Source organism: Narcine bancroftii, chromosome 8 (genome assembly GCF_036971445.1).
Source record: "Narcine bancroftii isolate sNarBan1 chromosome 8, sNarBan1.hap1, whole genome shotgun sequence".
Taxonomy (NCBI): domain Eukaryota; kingdom Metazoa; phylum Chordata; class Chondrichthyes; order Torpediniformes; family Narcinidae; genus Narcine; species Narcine bancroftii.
Genome location: NC_091476.1, coordinates 39,810,265 through 39,831,977, shown reverse-complemented (window position 1 = coordinate 39,831,977; position 21,713 = coordinate 39,810,265). Strand labels below are relative to the sequence as shown.

At 38.7% G+C, this 21,713-nt stretch overlaps 1 protein-coding gene across 3 annotated transcripts in view; it reads right to left on the bottom strand.

Moving 5' to 3' along the window:
- Window positions 1–21,713, bottom strand: part of LOC138740605 (LON peptidase N-terminal domain and RING finger protein 3-like) — a 46,292-nt gene that overhangs the window by 19,711 nt on the left and 4,868 nt on the right. For 2 of the 3 annotated variants that reach the window (XM_069893482.1, XM_069893484.1), the window contains exons 2-7: window positions 16,640–16,758; window positions 16,389–16,511; window positions 13,155–13,298; window positions 4,344–4,578; window positions 3,308–3,392; window positions 317–431 (exon numbers count right to left, since the gene is read on the bottom strand). In XM_069893482.1, the coding sequence (XP_069749583.1) occupies window positions 317–431; window positions 3,308–3,392; window positions 4,344–4,578; window positions 13,155–13,298; window positions 16,389–16,511; window positions 16,640–16,758 (821 nt within the window). The remainder of the gene's footprint in view (window positions 1–316; window positions 432–3,307; window positions 3,393–4,343; window positions 4,579–13,154; window positions 13,299–16,388; window positions 16,512–16,639; window positions 16,759–21,713) is intronic. The other variant, XM_069893483.1, reaches the window with a different exon arrangement.

The following is a 21,713-nucleotide window of genomic DNA, read 5'->3' as shown; positions in this document are numbered from 1 at the left end:
TATTCTCAAGAGGACCACTGAAGATACCATGCCAAGTCTGCCTGCACATCATAAATCAACCTCAAAACTTGCTGTGCATCTCACTAAATTTAGTCTTGTCCTCCTTGGTTTCTTATTCAGGACACCTGGTTGTCAGTAGTAAATCCCTTTGCTCAGAACATCATGGCTTTCTGGTGCAGCTTAACAAACCAGTTCTGATTTTTTTTTATAAATACAAGTAGATCTTTATTTTGCCTGGCTTTGACCACAGGTCAACTGCAACACACAACTAACTGAGCTCTGATGAGGATGGTCATTCCCACCAGTGAGGACTTACCTCAGGCAGGACTTCTTTACAAAGAGGGCACTTTGGACTGTGGTCCATGCAGCGTTCAATACATTTCAGACAGAAGGTGTGTCCACATGGGGTGGTGATGGGTTCGTACAGCAGCCTGAAAGAAAACAAATACCAAAAAGCAGACCACAACACCTTGCAGCAAAGGTTGAAGGGAGGAATAATTGTTAAGCTGTTAAAGTGCAAATGTAAAATCTTTTATGTTTGCTGCACTGCTCATGGGATTGCAGATTGTGACCACTTTGAGAATGCAAAATCTCCAAGCTCAAGCCCCTCTAGCATCAAGCATCTCCAGCAGAGATTGAGGGAATGGAAAGCAACCTTTCACCCTGACCCAATGTTGGCAGGGAGCATTTTACGTCATTTACATTAGTCATCTCTCCTTGCACATAGTTGGTTTTGAATTGTCAATTTCAAATACAAATTAAAACCCTTACTTATAAAAGTAAAAAGAGAACATTGATGTCAAAAACATTGAAGCTGAACATTGATGTCAGAATCAGTATTTCTCGCTCTATTGAACTTTGCATGACAAAGCACTCATCTGTCAACTCAGCTTTATAATGGGCCAAAATGCCTCATTCTACATATGCCAGACCTGTGCTCGCCCTACTGTTTCATGATCTGTATTCTGTTCTGTCTCAAGTTACTCCTGACACTATCAACCTCGCACTTCCTCATCCTCTCTCAGTCTCTTGGTCCATTCGACAGGCCATAAAGATCAATCAGTCATTTGCAGTTGTGAAATGTACAAACCATTACAAATATCATGACTTAATTTTGTTAGCAGTAAGTGCGGCAACATTACGGTGCCAGGTACATGGATGGGAGGGGGTTTGGAGGGATATGCTCCTGGTGCAGGTCAGTGAAGTGAGGCAGAATAATAGTCTAGCACAGTCTAGAAAGGTCAATGGTTCTATGGCTGTAGAAATAGTCATCACAGCACTTCACTTTAAGTGTGTGTGTGTGTGTGTGTGTGTGTCTACGCACGTGTACACCCTTTGAACAACTACTGTGCTACGTCAAACTGCAGAAGCATTTTAGTTGAAGGTGGAATCAGTTGCTTGCTTTCTCTGCTCTAGATTAGGACTGAGTGGAGCCATTTTAAAAAAAATGTACACTATGAACGAGTGCTGTACTATAGAACACGTCCCTTAACATAGCGAACTGGCGCGGTTGAAAGCTGGAGCAGTACAAGACGAGCAGCCCCTAAAATGGTGCTGGCCAAACTACCCAGCTAACAAATCAATAACAGGCTGGGGAAGAAGGGTAGTCACGTGCAAGAATGTTCCCGCCCATTATTGACATTCATGCGGCTGATGTCAGCCAAACAAACAAATGACTGGAACTCCAACTGTATAAAACTAGCCTTTCCAGCCTCAATAAATCTCATAACCTCCCAACACTGCGAGTGTGTGTGTTTCTTTGTAGCAGTCGGCTACAATCTTGTATTATTGGAAGTTTATGGAATGCATATTGGCTGCTGTATTTTCTACTTCATCACAATTCAAGTAATTTGTGTTCGACAAAACATTTTGGGAACTCCACAAATTGTGATGCAATGCAGTAAAGTGCTGGAGAAACTCAGCAGGTCACACAACATATATAGAAACTCAGCAGGTCACACAATGTTTTGAGCCCAAGCCCTTTGTTAAGGTATGAGCAAAAAAGGAGGTAGGTGCCTGAATAAAAATGTGGGGGTAGAAGGGCATAGAGGGGAAAGGGGCAGTGGTTGGAGCACAGGCTAACAGGCAAGATGTTAAAGGTGGATACAGGTAGGAGGGTAAAAAGAAAATGCTGAGAAGTGATGGGGAGAGGTAGTTCTGAAAAGAGAGGGAACAGAAGGGGAGTGAGGAACTAGGGAAAAGGAGACAGAAAATGAAAGACTCAGGAGAAGAGGTTAACAGAAACTGGAGAAGTTGATGTTAATGCCGACGGTTGGAGAGAACCCAGACGGAATATTAGGTGTTGTTCCTCCAATTTGCGGTAGCCTTGGTTTGGCAGTGTACAAAGCCATGGATAGACATGGGAATGGAATGGAGTGTGGAATTAAAATGGTTGGCCATAGCAAGGTGAGAAACACAACGACCACTTCATGTTTAAACCCACAAATTGTGATGCTACATAAAAGAACAAGTCGCGCACCCCAATCCAAATTCCAAAACTATTATTCGTCATTGGTTTCATAAGGTAATACATATTGAGTAATAGAATGCAGAAACCCCGAATGAAGAATGGGACATAGCAGATTAAGAGTGTAGATTTTTCAGTATATGTCTATTTCAGTTAATTTGTGCGTATGCAAATCCAGCTGCGCTGGATGGGTCACGTCTCCAGAATGGAGGACCATCGCCTTCCCAAGATCGTGTTATATGGCGAGCTCTCCACTGGCCACCGTGACAGAGGTGCACCAAAGAAAAGGTAAAAGGACTGCCTAAAGAAATCTCTTGGTGCCTGCCACATTGACCACCGCCAGAGGGCTGATATCGCCTCAAACCGTGCATCTTGGTGCCTCACAGTTTGGCGGGCAGCAACCTCCTTTGAAGAAGACCGCAGAGCCCACCTCACTGACAAAAGGCAAAGGAGGAAAAACCCAACACCCAACCCCAACCAACCAATTTTCCCCTGCAACCACTGCAATCGTGTCTGCCTGTCCCGCATCGGACTTGTCAGCCACAAACGAGCCTGCAGCTGACGTGGACTTTTTACCCCCTCCATAAATCTTCGTCCGCGAAGCCAAGCCAAAGAAAGAAGAAAAAGAAATATTTGCATTGTAATGTGAATGCATGCATCTTTAAGTCTGAGTGAAAGAGTGGATTTTTTCAAAAAATGGTGTTCCAAAATCGGAAAAATTCCAAAACACTTCTGGTTCCATGCATTGCGTGTAAGGGGTACTCGACCTGTAATTATTTCAAAGTCACTGAAGCATGTACAAGAAGTAAAAGTGGAAGAATAATAGAGACTCACGTATACCTCATGCACAGGGAGCACTCCAGGTCAAATGGATCCACAAGTTTTGATTGGACGTCGGGTTCTCTGCTGGGGCTCTGTGTTCTAGCTGCATATTCAAAGAAAATATTTTAAAGCACGAGTCAAAAAGTGTATTCTTTGACATTCAAAAACATTCAAAGAGTCATACAGCATGGAACAAGCCCTCTTGCCCATCTCATCCACGATGACTAATCCCACTTCTCTGCATGTGGTCCATTTCCTTCTCAGCTCTTCCTGTCCTTGAGTCTCTCCAAATGTCTTTTGAACGTTGAAACTCCGCCCACTTCTACAGCTTCCTGTGCCGGCTTTTTCCAGATGCAGACCACACTCTGAGTGCTCTTCAGATTCTCTCTCCTCTCACTTTAAACCTATGTCGTCAAGTACTAGAAATATGTACCCTGGGAAAATTCAGGGACTTTTAGAAAATCTTAAAATTAAAAAAAAATCATTATGGAGCACAAAAGTTCAGGCCTTCTGCTGGCCTGCATGTTTCTATAGGAGCCCCAAACTTTTGATGGCTTCCAGGCTACAATAGGTTATGGGAAGTCAGTGATCAATAAAACACCAGATATTCTAGATTCAGGCAGAAATGGAGCAAAGCTGACTCAATTGGGTCTTTAGAAATATAGTAAAGCCCCTGTTATCCAGAATTCAAGCATCTGGCAGCCTCGAGCAACCAGCAAAAATATCATGGGAAATAAATAGGTTAAAAAAATACACAAGTTTAAAATTGGCACGTCTCGCCGATAGTTCACCAAATCCATGCAACAAGCAATCAGAAAATTCACTTATCTGGCATCTTTCAATCTCCATCGAGGTTTTACTGTACCACAAAAAGAAAAATCTGAAAAAATTGTGTAACCCAATGTGAGACAATCTGGGTCAATTGATCTTTGATCTGAAGTACAAGTGTCATCCCCAATGAACCAGGATATAAAAGGCGAAGGACTCAGACAAGCACAGTGCGACTGCATGCATTAGCCTGACTCCCACGGATTAATATGACTGAAAGCCATACCTCGCTTGAAGCATTTGTTGTTGCCTTCCATTGCTTCAACTTTATCATCTTTAACAAAGTCATATTTTATTTTCCGCTTGTTCCTTTGCTCAGGGCTAGTCAAGGCTATCGGAGTGGACGAGTTCTTCAGTTCATCTTTATCATCATTCATCATTTGAGCTGTCTTGGTTAAATTACCACACAGGTGAGTCTTCCATTCTTTTTTAACCCCAATGTCAACACTATCTATATTTTCCTTCGAGAAAATAAAAAGAGTGGACTCAGTTCACCCCACATCTTATCCGATAAAGAGACTAACTACTAGCAAAATTGTGTATCCATAAAGCTTGCTTTTCATTGAATTTAGAGCTTGTTAAACCTTCATAAAATTTTATTGCCAGCTTTATCGTTGAAAGGGGTTTATTCAAACTTCAGGCCCTGGAGAACTGGCTTGATGAAGTGCTTTATTTACCATCTAACTGGCTATCCCTCCAGTGGTTGGGACAAAACTTCAACAAAAGAACATTTGAAAGAATTTATGATTTATTCCCATGCTCAAATTTTTCCCTGAAATCATCTCTTCTTAACTGATATTCTTCAGCTTTGCTACTTCCTTCAAACTTCCCCCATTCTCCAGTTCCAATTCCATCAATATCCTGCTCATCTCTCCTTCACCACTTACAGCTGCATCTATGATCATCACACCTTCACTAACCTCTCTGTTGGGCATCCTCTCTCACTGCCTTTAAAGCACTCTTACAAATCAAGTCTTTAACCATGTTTGTAATCACTTGTTCTTTGGTCTGGTACCAATTTTTGACCTGCTGACTGCCTGAGGAAATTTAATAAAACTACAACTCTGTACAAAGGGAAGTACAGCATACACCTTCACGATGGCAGTTTGGTTAACAGAAAATTCCTATTACGGAATTCACAAATTACTCTCTATATTAAAAAAATAAAATTTCCCTCTTTTACAATTTATGCAAAAAAAACCCAAAATACATACAGGGAACTTAATTGGCTTAGCAAAGATAATGACCATAGGCTGCCAGTACACAGCACAGGAGGCTATTTAAGAGATTTGCTTTGGAAACAGACAAGGCCAACTCTTCAAATGATACATGTCCAACCACAATTTTTTTTTCACAACTTTATTTATTCGTTCAACAAGGTTTTTACATACAGTAAAAAAGTACATATTGTGAACAATAATTTTTTTTTAAATTAAAAAGAGAAAAAAAAAAGACCCCCACCCCCCCACTCCCAGCCAGCTCTCTTTAAGAAAACTAAAATATAAACTAAAATATATTTACTAAAATCTCATGAAAGTAAGTTTAAATGTAAATATTCTGAATATAAAGACCACTTATAAGAAAAAAGAATAATTATCATGTAAAACATATGTGATTTTTTCCATTATCAAACAAGTTTTCATCTCATTATGCCATCTATTAATATCAATCACATTGCTAAATATATAAAAGCAATCTGAAATTTATCTAATCCCAAATCTTTCAAAGGCTTCAACTTACCCAACAAAAATATTGCCGGGTCGAGAAATATTTTAATCTTATACAAATGTTCCAAAAACAATTGAATTGCTTTCCAAAAAGACTGTATATGTACACATAACCAAACAGCATGAAAAAAAGTTCCAACCGAATTAACACATCTAAAACAAGAGTCTGATTCACTAAAACCATATTTCTTTAACTTTTCAGGTGTTAAATACAATTGATGTAAAAAATTGTAATTAACCATTGCATAATGAACATTTATCAATCTAGTAACTCGATCATGACAAATATCTAACCAGTCATCCTCGGAAAAAATAAGATTAATATCCTTTTCCCATTTAATCCTAGATCTATCCCATCCCTTTTGTTCCATATTCTCCTGTAATATTTGATACGTCAATGAAATATATCCCTTCTTTGGTACAACCACAAGAAAAGATTCAAATTTAGTCAATTTAGATAAAATTATATCTCTACCAAATATAAGACCAAATATAAAGATCGAAGTTGATAATAAACAAATAAAGAATTCTCATTAATACCAAAATCTTCCCTCAATTGATTAAAGGATAAAAATTTACCTTCTTTAAAACCATCCCCCAAATGTTTTATACCTTTAGATTTCCAATGTAATAAACATTGATTATGCATTGAAAAAGGAATAAGTTGATTATTATATAAGTGTTAAAGTCAATAATTTACCCTTAGAACCTATCATTCTATTTTTCCTCATCCATAACTTCATTAAATGCTTTAGTATAGGCGCATTATATTGTTGTAATAAATTTAAATTCCACCGAAACAAAAATTGATATATTTCAAATTTAAAAATATTTGCCACGTCAATTTTAGCCCAACTAGGGGGCCGTTCCAAATTCATTAAAGAACTAATAAATTTAAATTGAGCTGCCTCATAATAATTTTGAAAATGAGGTAAACATAATCCTCCTAATGCATATTTCCAAGTTAATTTATCCAAAGCTACTCTCGGAAATTTACCCTTCCATAAAAATTCCCTAACCGTTTTAGTTAAATCTCGGAAAAAATTCTTATTAAGTAAACACGGAATTGACTAAAAATATTGTTGATGTGGAAAGATATTCATTTTAATTATATTTATTCTTCCAATTAAATTTATAGGAAGATCCTTCCACTTAATCAAATCAGCTGTGATCTTTTTCATTTAATTTAATTTATATAAAGACTGATAATCAACATCCACATTTATACCCAAATATTTAATTAATATTTAATTAAATCAAATTAATAATCTTATAAACTGAATAATCTCGTTCACCTATTGGTAAATTTTCAATTTTTCCCCAATTAACTTTATATCCAGATAAATATCCATATTGTGTTAAACACTCTGTCAAGTGTAAAAATGACTGAGCTGGTTTTGTTAAATACACCAATACATCGTCAGCAAATAAATTAATTTTATACTCCTCATCTAAAACTCTCATACCTTGTATCTGTGTATTTTGTCGTATCAGCTGTGCTAAAGGTTCAATTACTAACGCAAACAAAGCTGGAGACAAAGTACAACCTTGTCGAGTTGAACGAGTTAATTTAAAAAGTTCCGAGATCTGACCATTTGTCAGTACTCTGGCTATTGGTTTATTGTATAAAGCTTTAATCCAACCAATAAAAAAAGACCAAACTTAAATTTCTCTAAAACTTTAAATAAAAAATTCCACTCAACTCTATCAAAGGCCTTTTCTGCATCAAGAGAATGGTCAGGGCACTGTCAATATTTATTAATCAAACTAATCACTCGAAGAATATAATCTGAAGCATATCTATTCTTTATGAAACCTGTTTGATCGACATGTATCAACTTAGGTAAAAATTTAGCCAATCGATTCGCTAATACTTTAGCTATTATTTTATAATCTACATTCAACAAAGAAATTGGTCTATATGAAGACACCTTCAACAGATCTCTATCCTTCTTATGAATTACATTAATTAAGGCACTAGAGCACGATTCAGGTAAATGTTCATTAATCTGTTGTATCACATCTCCAAACACTGTAGATAAATCATCATAAAATACCTTATAAAATTCAACCAAAAAACCATCATCACCAGGTGGTTTTCCATTTGGCATTTCCAACATAGCCAATTTAATTTCTAAATCAGTAAAAGGTGCCTCCAGCTCCAATATGTCTTCTTCTAATACTGGTAATTTCAACATCGATAAAAAGGAATCAATCGATCCACTCTCCTGTTTTTCCTCAGAAGTATATAGTTTCTTATAAAATGAGAAAAACTCATCATTAATCTCACGAGTCGAATTTCATCTGACTACATTAATAACCCTTGATACCTGTGCTTTCTTTAAATGCCATGCAAATACTTTATGTGGTTTCTCACCCCATTCATAATACCGTTGTTTAGATCTATTAATCAAACATTCAAATTGATAAGATTGCAACGTATTGTATTTCAATTGCAACCTAGACAACTCTATTTTCTGATTTTCTGTCTGTAATGGAAGATTTAAACCATGTTGTTTACTTTTGCAGCGATTGCTTCTGCAAGGCTGAGAACCTGCTTGTTGCATATGAATTAGTAGACATTATCCATGATTCGGAGCTGAACAGGAGCATGGGTATGACAACGGCTCTGTACACGCTGATCTTTGTGTGTTTCTTCAGGGGGTTGTTTTTCCAGACTCTTTTATGTAGTCTTCCAGAGGCGCTATTTGCCTTGGCGAGCCTGTTGTCTATCTTGTTATCGATCCTTGCATCAGATGAAATGGTGCAGCCGAGGTAGGTAAACTGGTTGACCGTTTTGAGTTCTGCGAGCCCAATGGAGATGTGGGGGGGCTGGTAGTCATGGTGGGGAGCTGGCTGATGGAGGACTCATGGGTCCTCAACCGGCATCACCTACGGCTCCGAAAACGCTTGCATCAGCGCTGTCTCCACTCCATCCTCAACATTCATTGGAGTGACTTCATCACCAACATCGAAGTACTCGAGCTGGCAGAGTCCGCAAGCATCGAATCCACGCTGCTGAAGACCCAACTGCACCTGGTGGGTCACGTCTCCAGAATGGAGGACCATCGCCTTCACAAGATCGTGTTCTATGGCGTGCTCTCCACTGGCCACCGAGACAGAGGTGCACCAAAGAAGAGGGACAAGGACTGCTTAAACAAATCTCTTGGTGCCTGCCACATTGACAGGCTGATATCTCCTCCAACCGTGCATCTTGGTGCCTCACAGTTCAGCGTGCAGCAACCTCCTTTGAAGAAGACTGCAGAGCACAGCTCACTGACAAAATACAAAGGAGAAAAAACCCAACACCCAACCCCAACCAACCAATTTTCCCTTGCAACCGTGCCTGCCTGTCCCGCATCGGACTTGTCAGTCACCAACAAGCCTGCAGCAGACATGGACATACCCCTCTATAAATCTTCATCCGTGAAGCCAAGCCAAAGAAAGAAGAAGAAAGTAGACATTATTTAAATTTACATTATGGGGCCCAGGGATGCATATGAATCAGTAGACATTATCCAACTTCCACCATGAGGCCCAGAGATGCAGTTGTCTTTTGTTGGTCGCAGACTGTCAGGAGACCATGAAGATAATTAAATCATTTTTGTTCAAAAAGACAAGATCTGAAGTAAACAACTTTTGGGTAATAAGCTATGGTCCCACTGCTGAAGTTTGAGACTCTCCAAGAGGTGGCATGCAACATCTCTCAGCAAGAAGAAGAACTTCAAGAGTCCAGCTAACGTCCCAGTTGAGGGAGGTAGAGAAGCTGCTACCGGCGCCCCGACAACCTACTTCAAGTGTGCAGTCGTTGCCTCTCTTCAGCAGTTAGGACCAGTCCAGGCATTGATAAGTATAATTGGGAAGGGCTTGAATATTGTAATATGAATTCAGCTTTAAATTTAGTAATAAAGCCTTGTATAAACTGAACTGCACTCGGTGTGTGTGTGTGTGTCTTATTTTCTTTCAGTAGCTCAAACACTGTGACCAATCTAAAACAATCAAAATGAGAGGTATAAGTTTACCCAAGACACTGTCACATCTCTCTGAAATTCCTTTTCTAATTCATCTATCTATTTCTCTAATTCAAGGCTCTCAGTCAAATAATTCTTTTTAAACCTTAGAGGTATAACTAATTACTTGACCTCTCAAGTAAGCTTTCATAGCATCCCAAAATATAAATTTACTCTGAATCGAATTAACATCCTCTTCCAAGAAAAAATTGAATTGATTTTTAAAAATTCAATAAATTCCAGTTTTTTTTAACAACATCGTATTGAATCTCCAACGATAAGTTTCACAAATTTTTTTCAGAACTCTCACAAGTAAAATACAACAAGGAATAATCTGAAATTACCCTACTTTTATATTCTGCTAGCAATATTTTCCCCTGTAAATGTGCCGACACTAAAAAAAATTCTAGAAAAGGATTCATGTCTAAATGAATAAAAAGAGAAATCCTTCTCTGTTGGGTTGAGACGTCACCAAATGTCCACTAAATTATGATCATTCATCAAAGTTTGAATTTGAATTGCCATTTTGGAGTTTTTAACATTTTTTGGAAATTTATCTAATAAAGGTTCCAAAACACAGTTGAAATCTCCTCCAACCAATAACATTTTCACTAGCTTGTCCCAGAAGCAAAAATGCATCCGAAATAAATGCTTCATCATCCACATTCAGTGTATAAATGTTAAGTCCAAAATTCATTACAAATCTTACAATTCAATTTAAAAATACATCCTGCATTTATTTCCATTGATTGTAATTCAAAAGATAATTTTTTTATGCATTAAAATTGCTACTCCCTTAGCTTTGGAGTGAAATGAAGAAAAAAAACATGTCCAACCCAGTCCCTCTTCAATTTCATACTTTCTTTTTCATTCAAATGTGTCTCTTGTAAAAAAGCAATTTCAATTTTCATCGTTTTGATTTATGCCAAAACTCCCTTATGTTTGATCGGGTTGTTTAATCCCTGAACATTAAAAGTAGCAAATTTCAAATTTGACATATCTAATACAATTACTAAATACCAAAAATAATCACAAAATTAATAATAACAAAGAAAAAAAAATTATATATAGGACCCCCAAATTAAAATATATAGGCCCTCCAAATAAAAATAATATTCATTAATAATAAGAAAAAAAAACAAATAAAAAAAACCCCAAAAAATTACCAAAAGGTAGTAACTCCCTAAAAAAACTGGGTGTGGATTACCCACTAGTGACCGATGACTAACAAAGAAATTAGTGCAATCCCCTCCTCCCCAGCCAGACAATCAAAAATATTAACATATTACAAAAAAATTATCAGCCTTGAAATTACAGTCCAGATGGTGAACTCATTTTAAGAGTAGATGAACTCTTTCCATTCCCGTTCTTTCAATTTTTGCCATTTTTCCCATTTCCAAGACCATCAGATTTTCTGTTAGGAGATAATGGTGGACTACTTCTTTATCCTCTCACATTTGGTAGCGAATTAGCAAAAACCAATGCCTCATGTTCATTCTCAAAATGAGACTGATAGTTTCCATAAAATACTTTCAACACAGCAAGGTAACGAAAAGCAAATTTGTAACCTTTACGCCATAAAACGTCTTTAACTGGATTAAATTCACGTCGACGTCTGATAATATCTTGACTTAAATCAGGGTAGAAGAAAACTCTACTATTCTGAAACATCATTGGAGCTTGCTTTTGTCTTGCAGTTTGAACTGTAAGTCTAAGAATTGTCTCTCTATCCAAAAGTTCAAACAGTGAACTATCACAGCTCTTGGAGGTTGACCGCTAGGTTAAACCGCTATTTGCTCTTTCCAATACCAATCCATCAGGAAGACTCTTCCCCTAACATCTGGGGCATCCAATTTAAAAAAAAAATTTCACAGGATTTTGACCTTCTATACCTTCTGTCAAACCCACAATTTTCACGTTATTTCTTCTGCTTTGATTTTCCAAATAGTCTATTTTTTTTTGTTAAAGATTTAGGAGCCTGGGAAAGAGAATTAACTGATTTTTCCACTTTTATTATTGTTTCTGTATTGGATTGTACCTGGTGTTTACATTCAGAAAAGGAAGCTTCAAATTTTTTTAAGTTTTCCCAATTTTCTTTAGCTTCTGCCTTAACCACAGTTAAGTCTGAACTCATATCAGTATTCATTTGAACCAGCTGATTCAGTTGACCAGTAATGATATCCAAATAAGAAGCAATACCTTCAAACATCATGTAAACAGGTTGAGATGCACTTTGGAATGCAGAATCCGGTTCCACAATTTGTAACTCACTTTCTTCCAGCTCTTCTTCCATTTCCTGTATAGTGGTAGAATAAGATAAGTCCTCTTCTTGTTGTTCTTCAAAAGGCAGCATTTTAGTAGTTTTGCTGCGAGTTTGGACATTCAACGATGATCCCCCGACTTCCTCAGGGGGTCGTCGCTGTCCTCCCCCCTCCCGCAGACCATTTTAAAATAAAATTGCGGAATCCTCCATAATTAACAGCGCTATAGTCGTCGCTATAGACTGCGTGTCCAGCGTCACAGACCTCTTCCTCCACGCTCCCATCTCTTCCTACGGGGTTATTCTTTGTGGAAAGCCTCCAGGCTTGTGCCCAACTTCTTGGGAACGCGCTCCTTCTTCCACAAAACGGGTCAAACCAGCACCATCTTGAGAATGGTGAGTGGCTGTCACTTTAACTTTTGTCCCCACTGGCGATCGCTGAAGCTTGGGGATCGCTGAAATCAAATCCGAGGCTGTTTCAGGTCGTTTAGGCCACAAATCTTCTGCACTTCAAAACTGTATTTTCTTTTGTAACTGAGACTTACTTTTTTTTTTACATTAGTAGCCATAATGGCTCACCAAAATATCAAACTAAAAATTAAAATTTAAAAATTAAAAATAAAGGTTAAAAAACGGGTACTTAAAAGTCTGACCAGAGAGGGCAGGGATTACACATCTAGTCTCTACGCCATCTCGCCATGCCCCCCGTCCAACTACATTTAACAAGAAATGAATGTTATGTTGTTTGATTGATTGAAACAACAATCTTTTCTGCCCTGCCCACAATACAATCAGAAATTCCTTGCTGATAGCTTTATTTGGGGGAAAAAAAGGTTTGTGTTATGGAAAAAGAAATTTGCAATTTGGGCTGTTTTCTAGGAATGTGACTCCTCCCTCATGCACTGTCGATATTTTGTGATACATTTATAATGACACAGAAAATCACTTGCAAAGGAAAACTGTCACCTCTGGTGTTTCAAGTAGGCATCAACATCAATGTAAAAGGGATTAAATATCAAGTTCACTTCTATCACACTTACCTTGCATGAATTTTCCAATACATTGCTGGGGCCAAGCAAGTTAGCAATATCCTTAATTCGAGATCGTGGAGACAAAAGTTGCATCATATCAGGCAAACACTGGCGCATATTTTCCGCAATGGGTGAAAGGAAATCACTGAGAATCTGGAAAAACGTAACAAGTTCTCTTTTTCTTCCACAAGGTAAAACAATAAGCTGTTACATTAGTGATATTATTTTCTCTTAATCCTGTCCACAAAACATTTTAAACTGCTATTTTAAAATAAAATGGTTGAAAAGTGGGCAACAATTCCAATTTATCTGGTGTAAACATTCTGTTTTTGTTAGGCATCATGTTTCAGGTTTGAAAGTTACTGCTGCATGTCTGTAGAAAAGTTGTGTAAAACTGCCTTCTCAAACTTTTTTTGGCTAAGCCCCCCTCCCCCTTTCGGACTCTGCTCAAAATTTATAGGCCCCCTTCTCTGTGAAGCAGTCAAGTTATCAAGTTTTGGTTTCTTCCTTACATCTCTCCTACCAACTACATGAAAATATATTTAAGTTATGTGAGGTGAAAAGAAAACAAGGCTTTTACTCAAGTATGTTGTTGCCCTCCCTGGCACCCACCCGGCACCCACCCTGCACCCACCCACCACCCCCCCCCCCCCCACCTTACTGAGAATGGTTGCTGTCAAATAGACTCTGAATTTGTGTTCTTTGCAGCTAAAAACAGAATGAGTTCCAGGTTTGTTTCATTGTCACTTGTTCCAAGATACATGCTATCTTGGCAGGTCAACTCATACAGCAATTAATTGCAATAATGATGAAAAAATAAGGCAACAATGTAGGGAGTAATAATACAGAAGTCAAATAAGGTAGGCCATAGAAAAAGTACGAAAATATAGTGCAGGATATGGAGAAAAGTGCAGTTTAATAAAACCCATAAACCATACAAAGGCATTTTTCTCCAGTGCAAAATCTGTCTGTATCTAGCTTCTGAATGCCAGATAACTGAAAGAAAATGAGTAAAGAAATCATTTGCAGCCCAAAGGAATACCTGCTTTAATACTAAAATTAATGGAGGCTGCGAGGGACAAGGACCGAAAGCAGATAAATGGATGAGTTTGGGCAGATAACTTGTTCCTGGACAAAATTGGCTGAAGAGCCTGTTTCTGTGCTGTAAAACTCTTTGATTCAATGATCTGCCAATGGATTACAGCAAAAGATCACGAGATAGATGAGCAAATGTAAGCCAATTGGTCCCTTGAGTCTGCTCTGCCATTCTATCATGAGTTGATCCATCCTCCCACTCAGTCCCACTTCCTGGCCTTCTATTCTTAATGTCCTTACTATTCAAATACCTGTCAATCTCTGCCTTAAATACACCAATGACCTCACTTCCACACCTGCCAGGTTCCACAAACTCACGACTTTCTGACTAAGGAAATTTCTCCACATCTTTGTTTTAAATTGAGCCTCTTTTATCGTGAAACTGCACTCTTTTCCTAGAATCCCCTACCGTGGGAAACAATCTTGTCACAAGTACTCTGTCCAAACCTTTCAGCATTCAAAATGTCTCTGACGACCCCCTCATCCTTCTGTACTCCTGAGTACAGTACAAGAGCTGACAAACCTTCCTCATATGCTAACCCTTTCATTCCTGTAACCCTATCATTCGATTAAATCTTCTCTGAACCCTCTCTAACACCAGTACATCTTTTATCAAATAAGATGCCCAAAATTCTATACAATATTCCAAGTAAAATCTCACCAGCTCCCTATAGTCTCAACATTACATCCTTGCTCTTATAGGCTAATCCTCCAGAATTGAATGCCAACATTGCATTTCTTCACTCCAGAATATTCACGCCGAGTTTTTTGTGGGAATCATTTTTTTTTTCATGCACAGGGCCGTGGGAATCTGCAACCCACTCCCCTTAAAAAGCTGGGAGTTTGAATATCAAATGAACACTTCAAGATTGAAGGCAGTACATTTTTGTTGAAAACAAAGCTTCTGTAATGACCAGCCATGTGTAAATGAGTGCCACAAAGTTGTCTATACTCTTCTGTCTGTGTTCCTTTAAATATTTACAAATTTAAATTTATTCATACAGCACTGTAACCCATCTTTTTGTCCTATAATAAGCCTTGTGCTGCCCAATTACACCCAACGGACTTACAATACCCAGTATGTTTTGAAGGGTGGGAGGAAACTGGAGCCCCCTGGGAAAACCCAGACACAGGGTGAACATATAAACTCTTAACAGACAGCGTGAGATTTGAACCCCAGTGAAGATCACTGGCACTGTAACACCATTGCACTAACTGGTACACTAACCATAATTCAAGCTATGCTAATTTGATTTAACATCACAGTAACCAGCCATTTCAGCCTACCAGTCTGTCCTGCCCAATTTACACCCAATTGACTTACACCCCCAGTACTTTTTGAATGGTAGGAGGAAACCAAAGCCCCCGGATAAAACCCACACAGGCAATGGGGAGAACATAAACTCCTTACAGACAGCGCAGGATTCGAACTCTGGTCCAGGTATTACGCTAACCGCTACGCCAACCGTGCTGCACAAATTAAATGAAGTTAAAGAAATTATGGGTCAAGTCCAATGCTCAACATCCATACGTGAATAAGGGCTGAGGCCCAAAACATTGGTTACCCTTTACTTCGTATGGATACTGTGTGACCTGCTGGGTTTCTCCAGCACATTTGGGTATTGCACCACTAAATGAAATGGTCTTCATTGTACATGTGCAGAGCCTATATTTCACTTAGACATGTAGATTCTAAAACAGTACAGGACAGAAACAGACCCCTTGGCCCACAATGTCTGGGCCGAACTAAATCTCTGTTGTTTGTACATGGTCCAGAACTCTTCCCTCCCTGTGCATTTGTGTATCCAAAATCTGCTATGTTATATGCTTCCACCTCCACTCTTGGTGACCCATTCCAAGCACCCATCATTTTCCATATTTAAAAAAAAAATCTTCCCAACTCATATTCTTTTACAGTTTCCTACCTTAAACACATGTCCTCTAATATTTAACATTTTTATCCTGGGCGGGGGGGGGGGGGGGTGGGAAAGACTGACAGTCTGCCCTCTCTCTGCCTCTCACAATTTCATAAACTTTTATCAGGTCTCTTCACAGCCTCCATTGCTCCAGTGAAAACAACCCAAGTGTGTCCATCCTTTCCTGACATTTCATATCCTGTTATCCAGGCAGCACTGAAAGTTCAATTACCTTTTGAGCTTCCAATTTTGCAGTTTTATTTTCCGAATCTAATGCAATGCAAATGATATACTCTTTCAAAGCCTGGTCCATTTTTTGTAATCCAGCAAGGACCTGAGCTTTCCTCAGATGACCCTGATAATAAAAAAACATCAATTGTTCAGAACACAAATGTTGTTGGCCTTTCAAAACAGTGCAGAAGATTATAATGATGAGACAAGATGAACAGGGGACAAGGGGGGAAAGGGTTTGGGGAACCTTACTTTAGACCAGGTAGGTTGGAGGTTGCAAGCAGCATTTCCGTCACGTAAAGCATCTTCAAAGTATTTCAGACTCGCATTAATTTGAGCACGGTTGGTCAGCAGCAAATGGTCTTTGGGTGCTGTAAACAAACCACAGGTAGGTTAAAGTCTTTCAGTATTTCTATTGAATTTTATAGAAATAGTACACAAGTAAAAGCCATTAATCAAAGGTAATATATTAAAAAATATACAGAGAAGGAAAACAGATATATAAGAAAAATAAGACCATCATATATAAACTCAATATCATAACAGGCACAGAAAAAAAAGTGGCAAGCACTTAAACAATTACAACATATGGTAATTAAAATAGATTGCAAAAAAGTTACCATTATACAAAGCTACAAATTTTAACCCCTTTCCTTCTGAAGTTATCTGTCAATATTGAATGACTAGTAGTAAGGGGGGGGGGGGGGGGGGGGGCTGAGAAAGAGACTACATGGGATTGAGACAGTTAAATTTAACTCTGTTGATTTAGTTGATCCGAAAATAAAAATTATAGGATTAGGTATCAGATTCATATTGAGAACTAAAGATAAGGTCTGAAAGACATCTTGCCAAAAAAAATGGAAAGAGAGGAACAAGATCAAAACATACGTAACAAAAGTACCTTCTTCAGTCTTACACCAGTCACATTTCAAAGGACAGTTAGAGTAAAATTTAGCCAAATGAATTTTAGAAAAGTAAGCTCGATCTACAAGCAAATGTCGGGCAGATAGAGAAGATGAATTTATACCAACTTTAAGATCGAATTCTATGTAGCATTCAAAAATGAAAGTCGAAGATCTTGCTCCCATAATATTTTAAGTTAGGGAATTATCCCTAGATTTTAATAATAAATCATATATAGCTGATATCAACTTTTTTTGATTTGGCTTAAAAATCATAGATCACCCCTATTGTATTTATAGCAAGCTCTTGAGTAAGTCTCAACACTACAGAGTTCAAAGTCTAAATCAAGAAAATTACTGCAGCATTTTATTCTGAAGCACAAACAAAATTAAAATACCCAAGATGTTGGATTTCAGAAATAATTTAGAAGCTGCTGGCAGCGCTCTGTTGATTGAACAGCTTCCACGAAGAGCAAGCTAACCCGATATTTCATGTCTATTGACTGATGAAGCATTCATTTTATGTCTCTTTTATATATACATACATACACAAACACAGGTGATTTATGAGTCGCTGAGGTTTAATTTAAATCCCTGGGAGTTACTATCTCAGTGCGCTCTCCTGAATCCATCATACAAATGTCATCATGAAGAAAGAATGTTAGCACCCTCTACTTTCTCAGGTATTTATGGAGGTTCATCGCAAAACGTGGCAAACTTCTACAGATGTGTGGTGGAAAGTGTGCTGACTGGCTGCACCACGGCCCAGTATCGGAGCAGAAAGGCCTGTTAAAGATAGTGGACACAGCCCAGTGCATCAAACAAAATTCTCCACATCGAGAAAATCTGTATGGAACACTGCTGCGGTAAGCAGCAGCAATCATTAAGGATCTACATGACCCAGGACATGCGCTGTTCTCGTTGCTGCCATTGGGAAAGACTCATACCTCCACGCTCAGGAACAGTTGCTACCTCTCAAGCATCAGACTCCTGAACCACAGACTCATTTAAGGACTCTTACTTTGATCTTTATTTAGTACTGAATACAGGTGCCTAATCATTTATCCAGGATTCCTATCACCGGCAACCTCCAAACACCAGCATTTTTTCAGAAATGAAAACACCCGACCACCTCACTTCTAGTCCCTGCTGCCATTCCCCAGCCATCCATCGATGGCCCCTCTGCCCGCCCCCAGCAGTCCGTCGGTTGCCCCGCCCTACCTGTACGTTGGTTGCCCTGTCCATTTGCACCCAGACATCGGTCGGTTTCCACCCCCCCCCCACTCTGGTTCCAGCTGTGTGTGGGGTGGGGGGGGGGGGGGAGGAAATCATGGGTAAGGAAGACAGCCATTGATCTTGCATTGAGCCAGCCACCAACTACCATCAGCTACTCTCCCACTGAGTGCTCGTGGCCGAGATCCATCTTTCCACAGAAGGTAAGATAGGGCGAGGATGGGGGCCTAAGTCAGTTTTATTTTGAAGTTTACATTAAAATTTTTAAAAAGTGATATTATGGTCTTTATTTATGTAAATTATTTAAAAACCCTGCAACCCCGGTTTTGTGCGATTTTAAAACATTGCATTTTCTGAAAGAGACCACCATTTTAAAATGATTCCAATATCCGGAAGATTCCGAACAATGGCAGGTGTCCGGTCCTGACAATCCCGGATAAAAGGTTAGATACCTGTGCAGGTAGTTCCTGACTTACAGTTGTAATTGGGACTGAAGGATCAGTGGTAACTTGAAATGGACGCAAGTCGGAATTTTGCCCTGATGATATTGAATTTGCACCCTTAACTCTCACGCATGCGCCAACCGAAGTCCAATATACGAACCCACCGTGCAGGTGCCAACCAAAGCCTCACGCATGTGCACAGGAATCAAGATGGTCGCACCCAGCCTACCGTCCCTGGGATGCCGACTAATAAGGTAAGTACACACATTTTGGCTCTCACATGCCATGTATCCCTGTAATAGTTTGTTAAATACAACATAATCCGTGTAAATTTTATATTTTTTCTTATATTTATTTTTTTTTAATTCAGCCGTATTTTCCAATGGAAGCAAGTCGCATAGGTCACAAGTCGGGGAGTGCCTGTATTTATTTCTTGTAGTTGTAAAGTCAATTTGTTTATATTTCTTTCTACTTGAACACACTTTACAGCTACTGGTAATTAGAAATTCTGCTGCGCCCACAGGAAAAGAATCTCAGAGTTATATGTGATGTCATGAATGTACTATGGCAATAACTCTGAACTTTGATGCCTATTAATGCAATAATAATGGACAACTTCAAACTTCAGATGGACTGGAGGAGAAATTCATGGGCATTTGGGAGATGGTTTTCCAGATCAAAACGTTGAGGAACCAATGAGATAACAGTTGGGCATCACATTCAGTGGGCGAAGGGCGTGCTCCCGTGCTGTTCTGTGTTCCCTGAGATTTTATTTTGGAAGAGAGGGCTAGATTTAAAAAACAAATAAAATTGCTTATCCTTTTAATTACTTGTGTGTTAAAGATCTAAAAGGAAAGAGGGAACTGCTAAACTGCAATGTGTTTTGTTCTCTTCGAAGACAGCACACGAACTCCATGGCATGAATAGCCTCCTCCTGTGGTATCAGGGTCTCATTTGAAACCCCCCCTCCCCCGACCAGCTATTGTGTGAAATATAATTTAGAGATCTGATGTGCACCCTCTTCAGACAACGACCTGAAGGCAGCATGCAAAACCCCTTCCACCCTGCACATAGCACCCTGCACACAGCACCTTTCAGCTGCTCCTGTTGGGAAAGAGATACACTAGTATCAGAGCCAGCACCACCAGGCTGAAAAACAGCTTCTTCCCAGGGCAGTGAGAAATCTGGATGACCAAAGGAATGTTCACACTAACCATCTGTGAATCTCATATTCACAAAACAATATTTATTTATCTATTTGTATATATGAATACTCATTCTGCATGTGTATCATTTGTCTGTATGTGTATTATGTCTAGTTGTGTGTCTGTGGGTTTTACATCAAGGAAGGAGAATGCTGTTTCATTGGGTTGTTATGTACAATCAGATGACTATAAACTTGATGGAACTAATTATCAAGCAGAGGGATAAATGGGAATGGTACCCAAATACTAAATTTCACCCACACTTTCTGTGCTCAGTGGCTTTTTGAGTGGGCATCTCTCCTCAGGAGCTGGATGAGGCACCAGATTCAAAAAAGTGGGGGCCTGGAGGTTTGCCCATGAGTTTTCTAGAATATATTTTTCGCTAATGTATTTTCCCTTTCTAGGATTTCCTGGCAAACTGCGAGTGGGCTACAGAGAAGGTTTCTATGTTCATGTCTCAGCTGCTGAGCTTACAACACTAGCTTTAGGGCCTCTTCTTTGTCTGACACTGGCTTGGACTCTTTCAATTCATGTTTTTAAACGCTGGTTAGGCTAACCATGTAGACTAGCTCATGTAATAAGTGGCCCAAAAATGTGACCAAAACTAATTCTTTAATGCTGCAGTCGATCCATTAATTGGATGGGTGACCAGCAAAGTTAACTTTAACATGAATGAAAATCATTAGGTTAGTTGGCCACTGTAATTTTCCCCTGGTGTGAATGAATGGTTGAATCTTTGGGGGTGGGGTGGAGAGGGAAGTTGATGGGAATGTGGCAATATAAAGTTAGATTTGTTTATGGTTAAACATAGCATTGGTGGGCTGAAGGGCCTGTTTCCACACCAATTAACTATAATACACAGGCCCTTCAGCCCACAATGTTGTGCTGACCCATATAAACTAATCTAACTGTTCCCTACCTCACAGCACATAACCCTGTATTTTTACTACATCCCTGAACCTCTTTTGAATGTCCCTATTGAACAAGCCTCAACCACCACCCCAGCAGCACATTCCAGCAATCACAATTCAATCCTGATGTTTTTTTTTGGGATAAATTTGGGCAGTTATTTGATGCTTTCCATTACCATTAAAATAAAATTTGATAAAAGGATATGTCAAAATTCAATCTTTATAAAGTGTAACCAAATTGAAATGAATTCTAACAATGGCATATCACAGTGAAAGTTGCATTAAGAAAAAAAATCTGTCACCACTGACAAGTCAATGTAGCAAATAAATGGAATTAGTCAGTCGTTCATGTTTTTGATAGCCACAGGCTATCAAACTCCAATGAATAAAACTAAAAACTCAGGATTGTCAAAATTTTCTGCTAAAACAAAGTTCAATAAGTGGTGAAAAAAAAAATTCCGAGCGAGCCTTTTGGGTGGTGGTTATTTTTTTCAATTTTCATCTCTAAAACTATAAAGATATAATGCCCAGTAAAAATGCAATACTGCCTTATTTATATAAATTACATTTTTTTTTAAAAGATTGTAATTTAACTGGTTCACAAATTAGAGCTTCATATGTGCAAGTTTCTG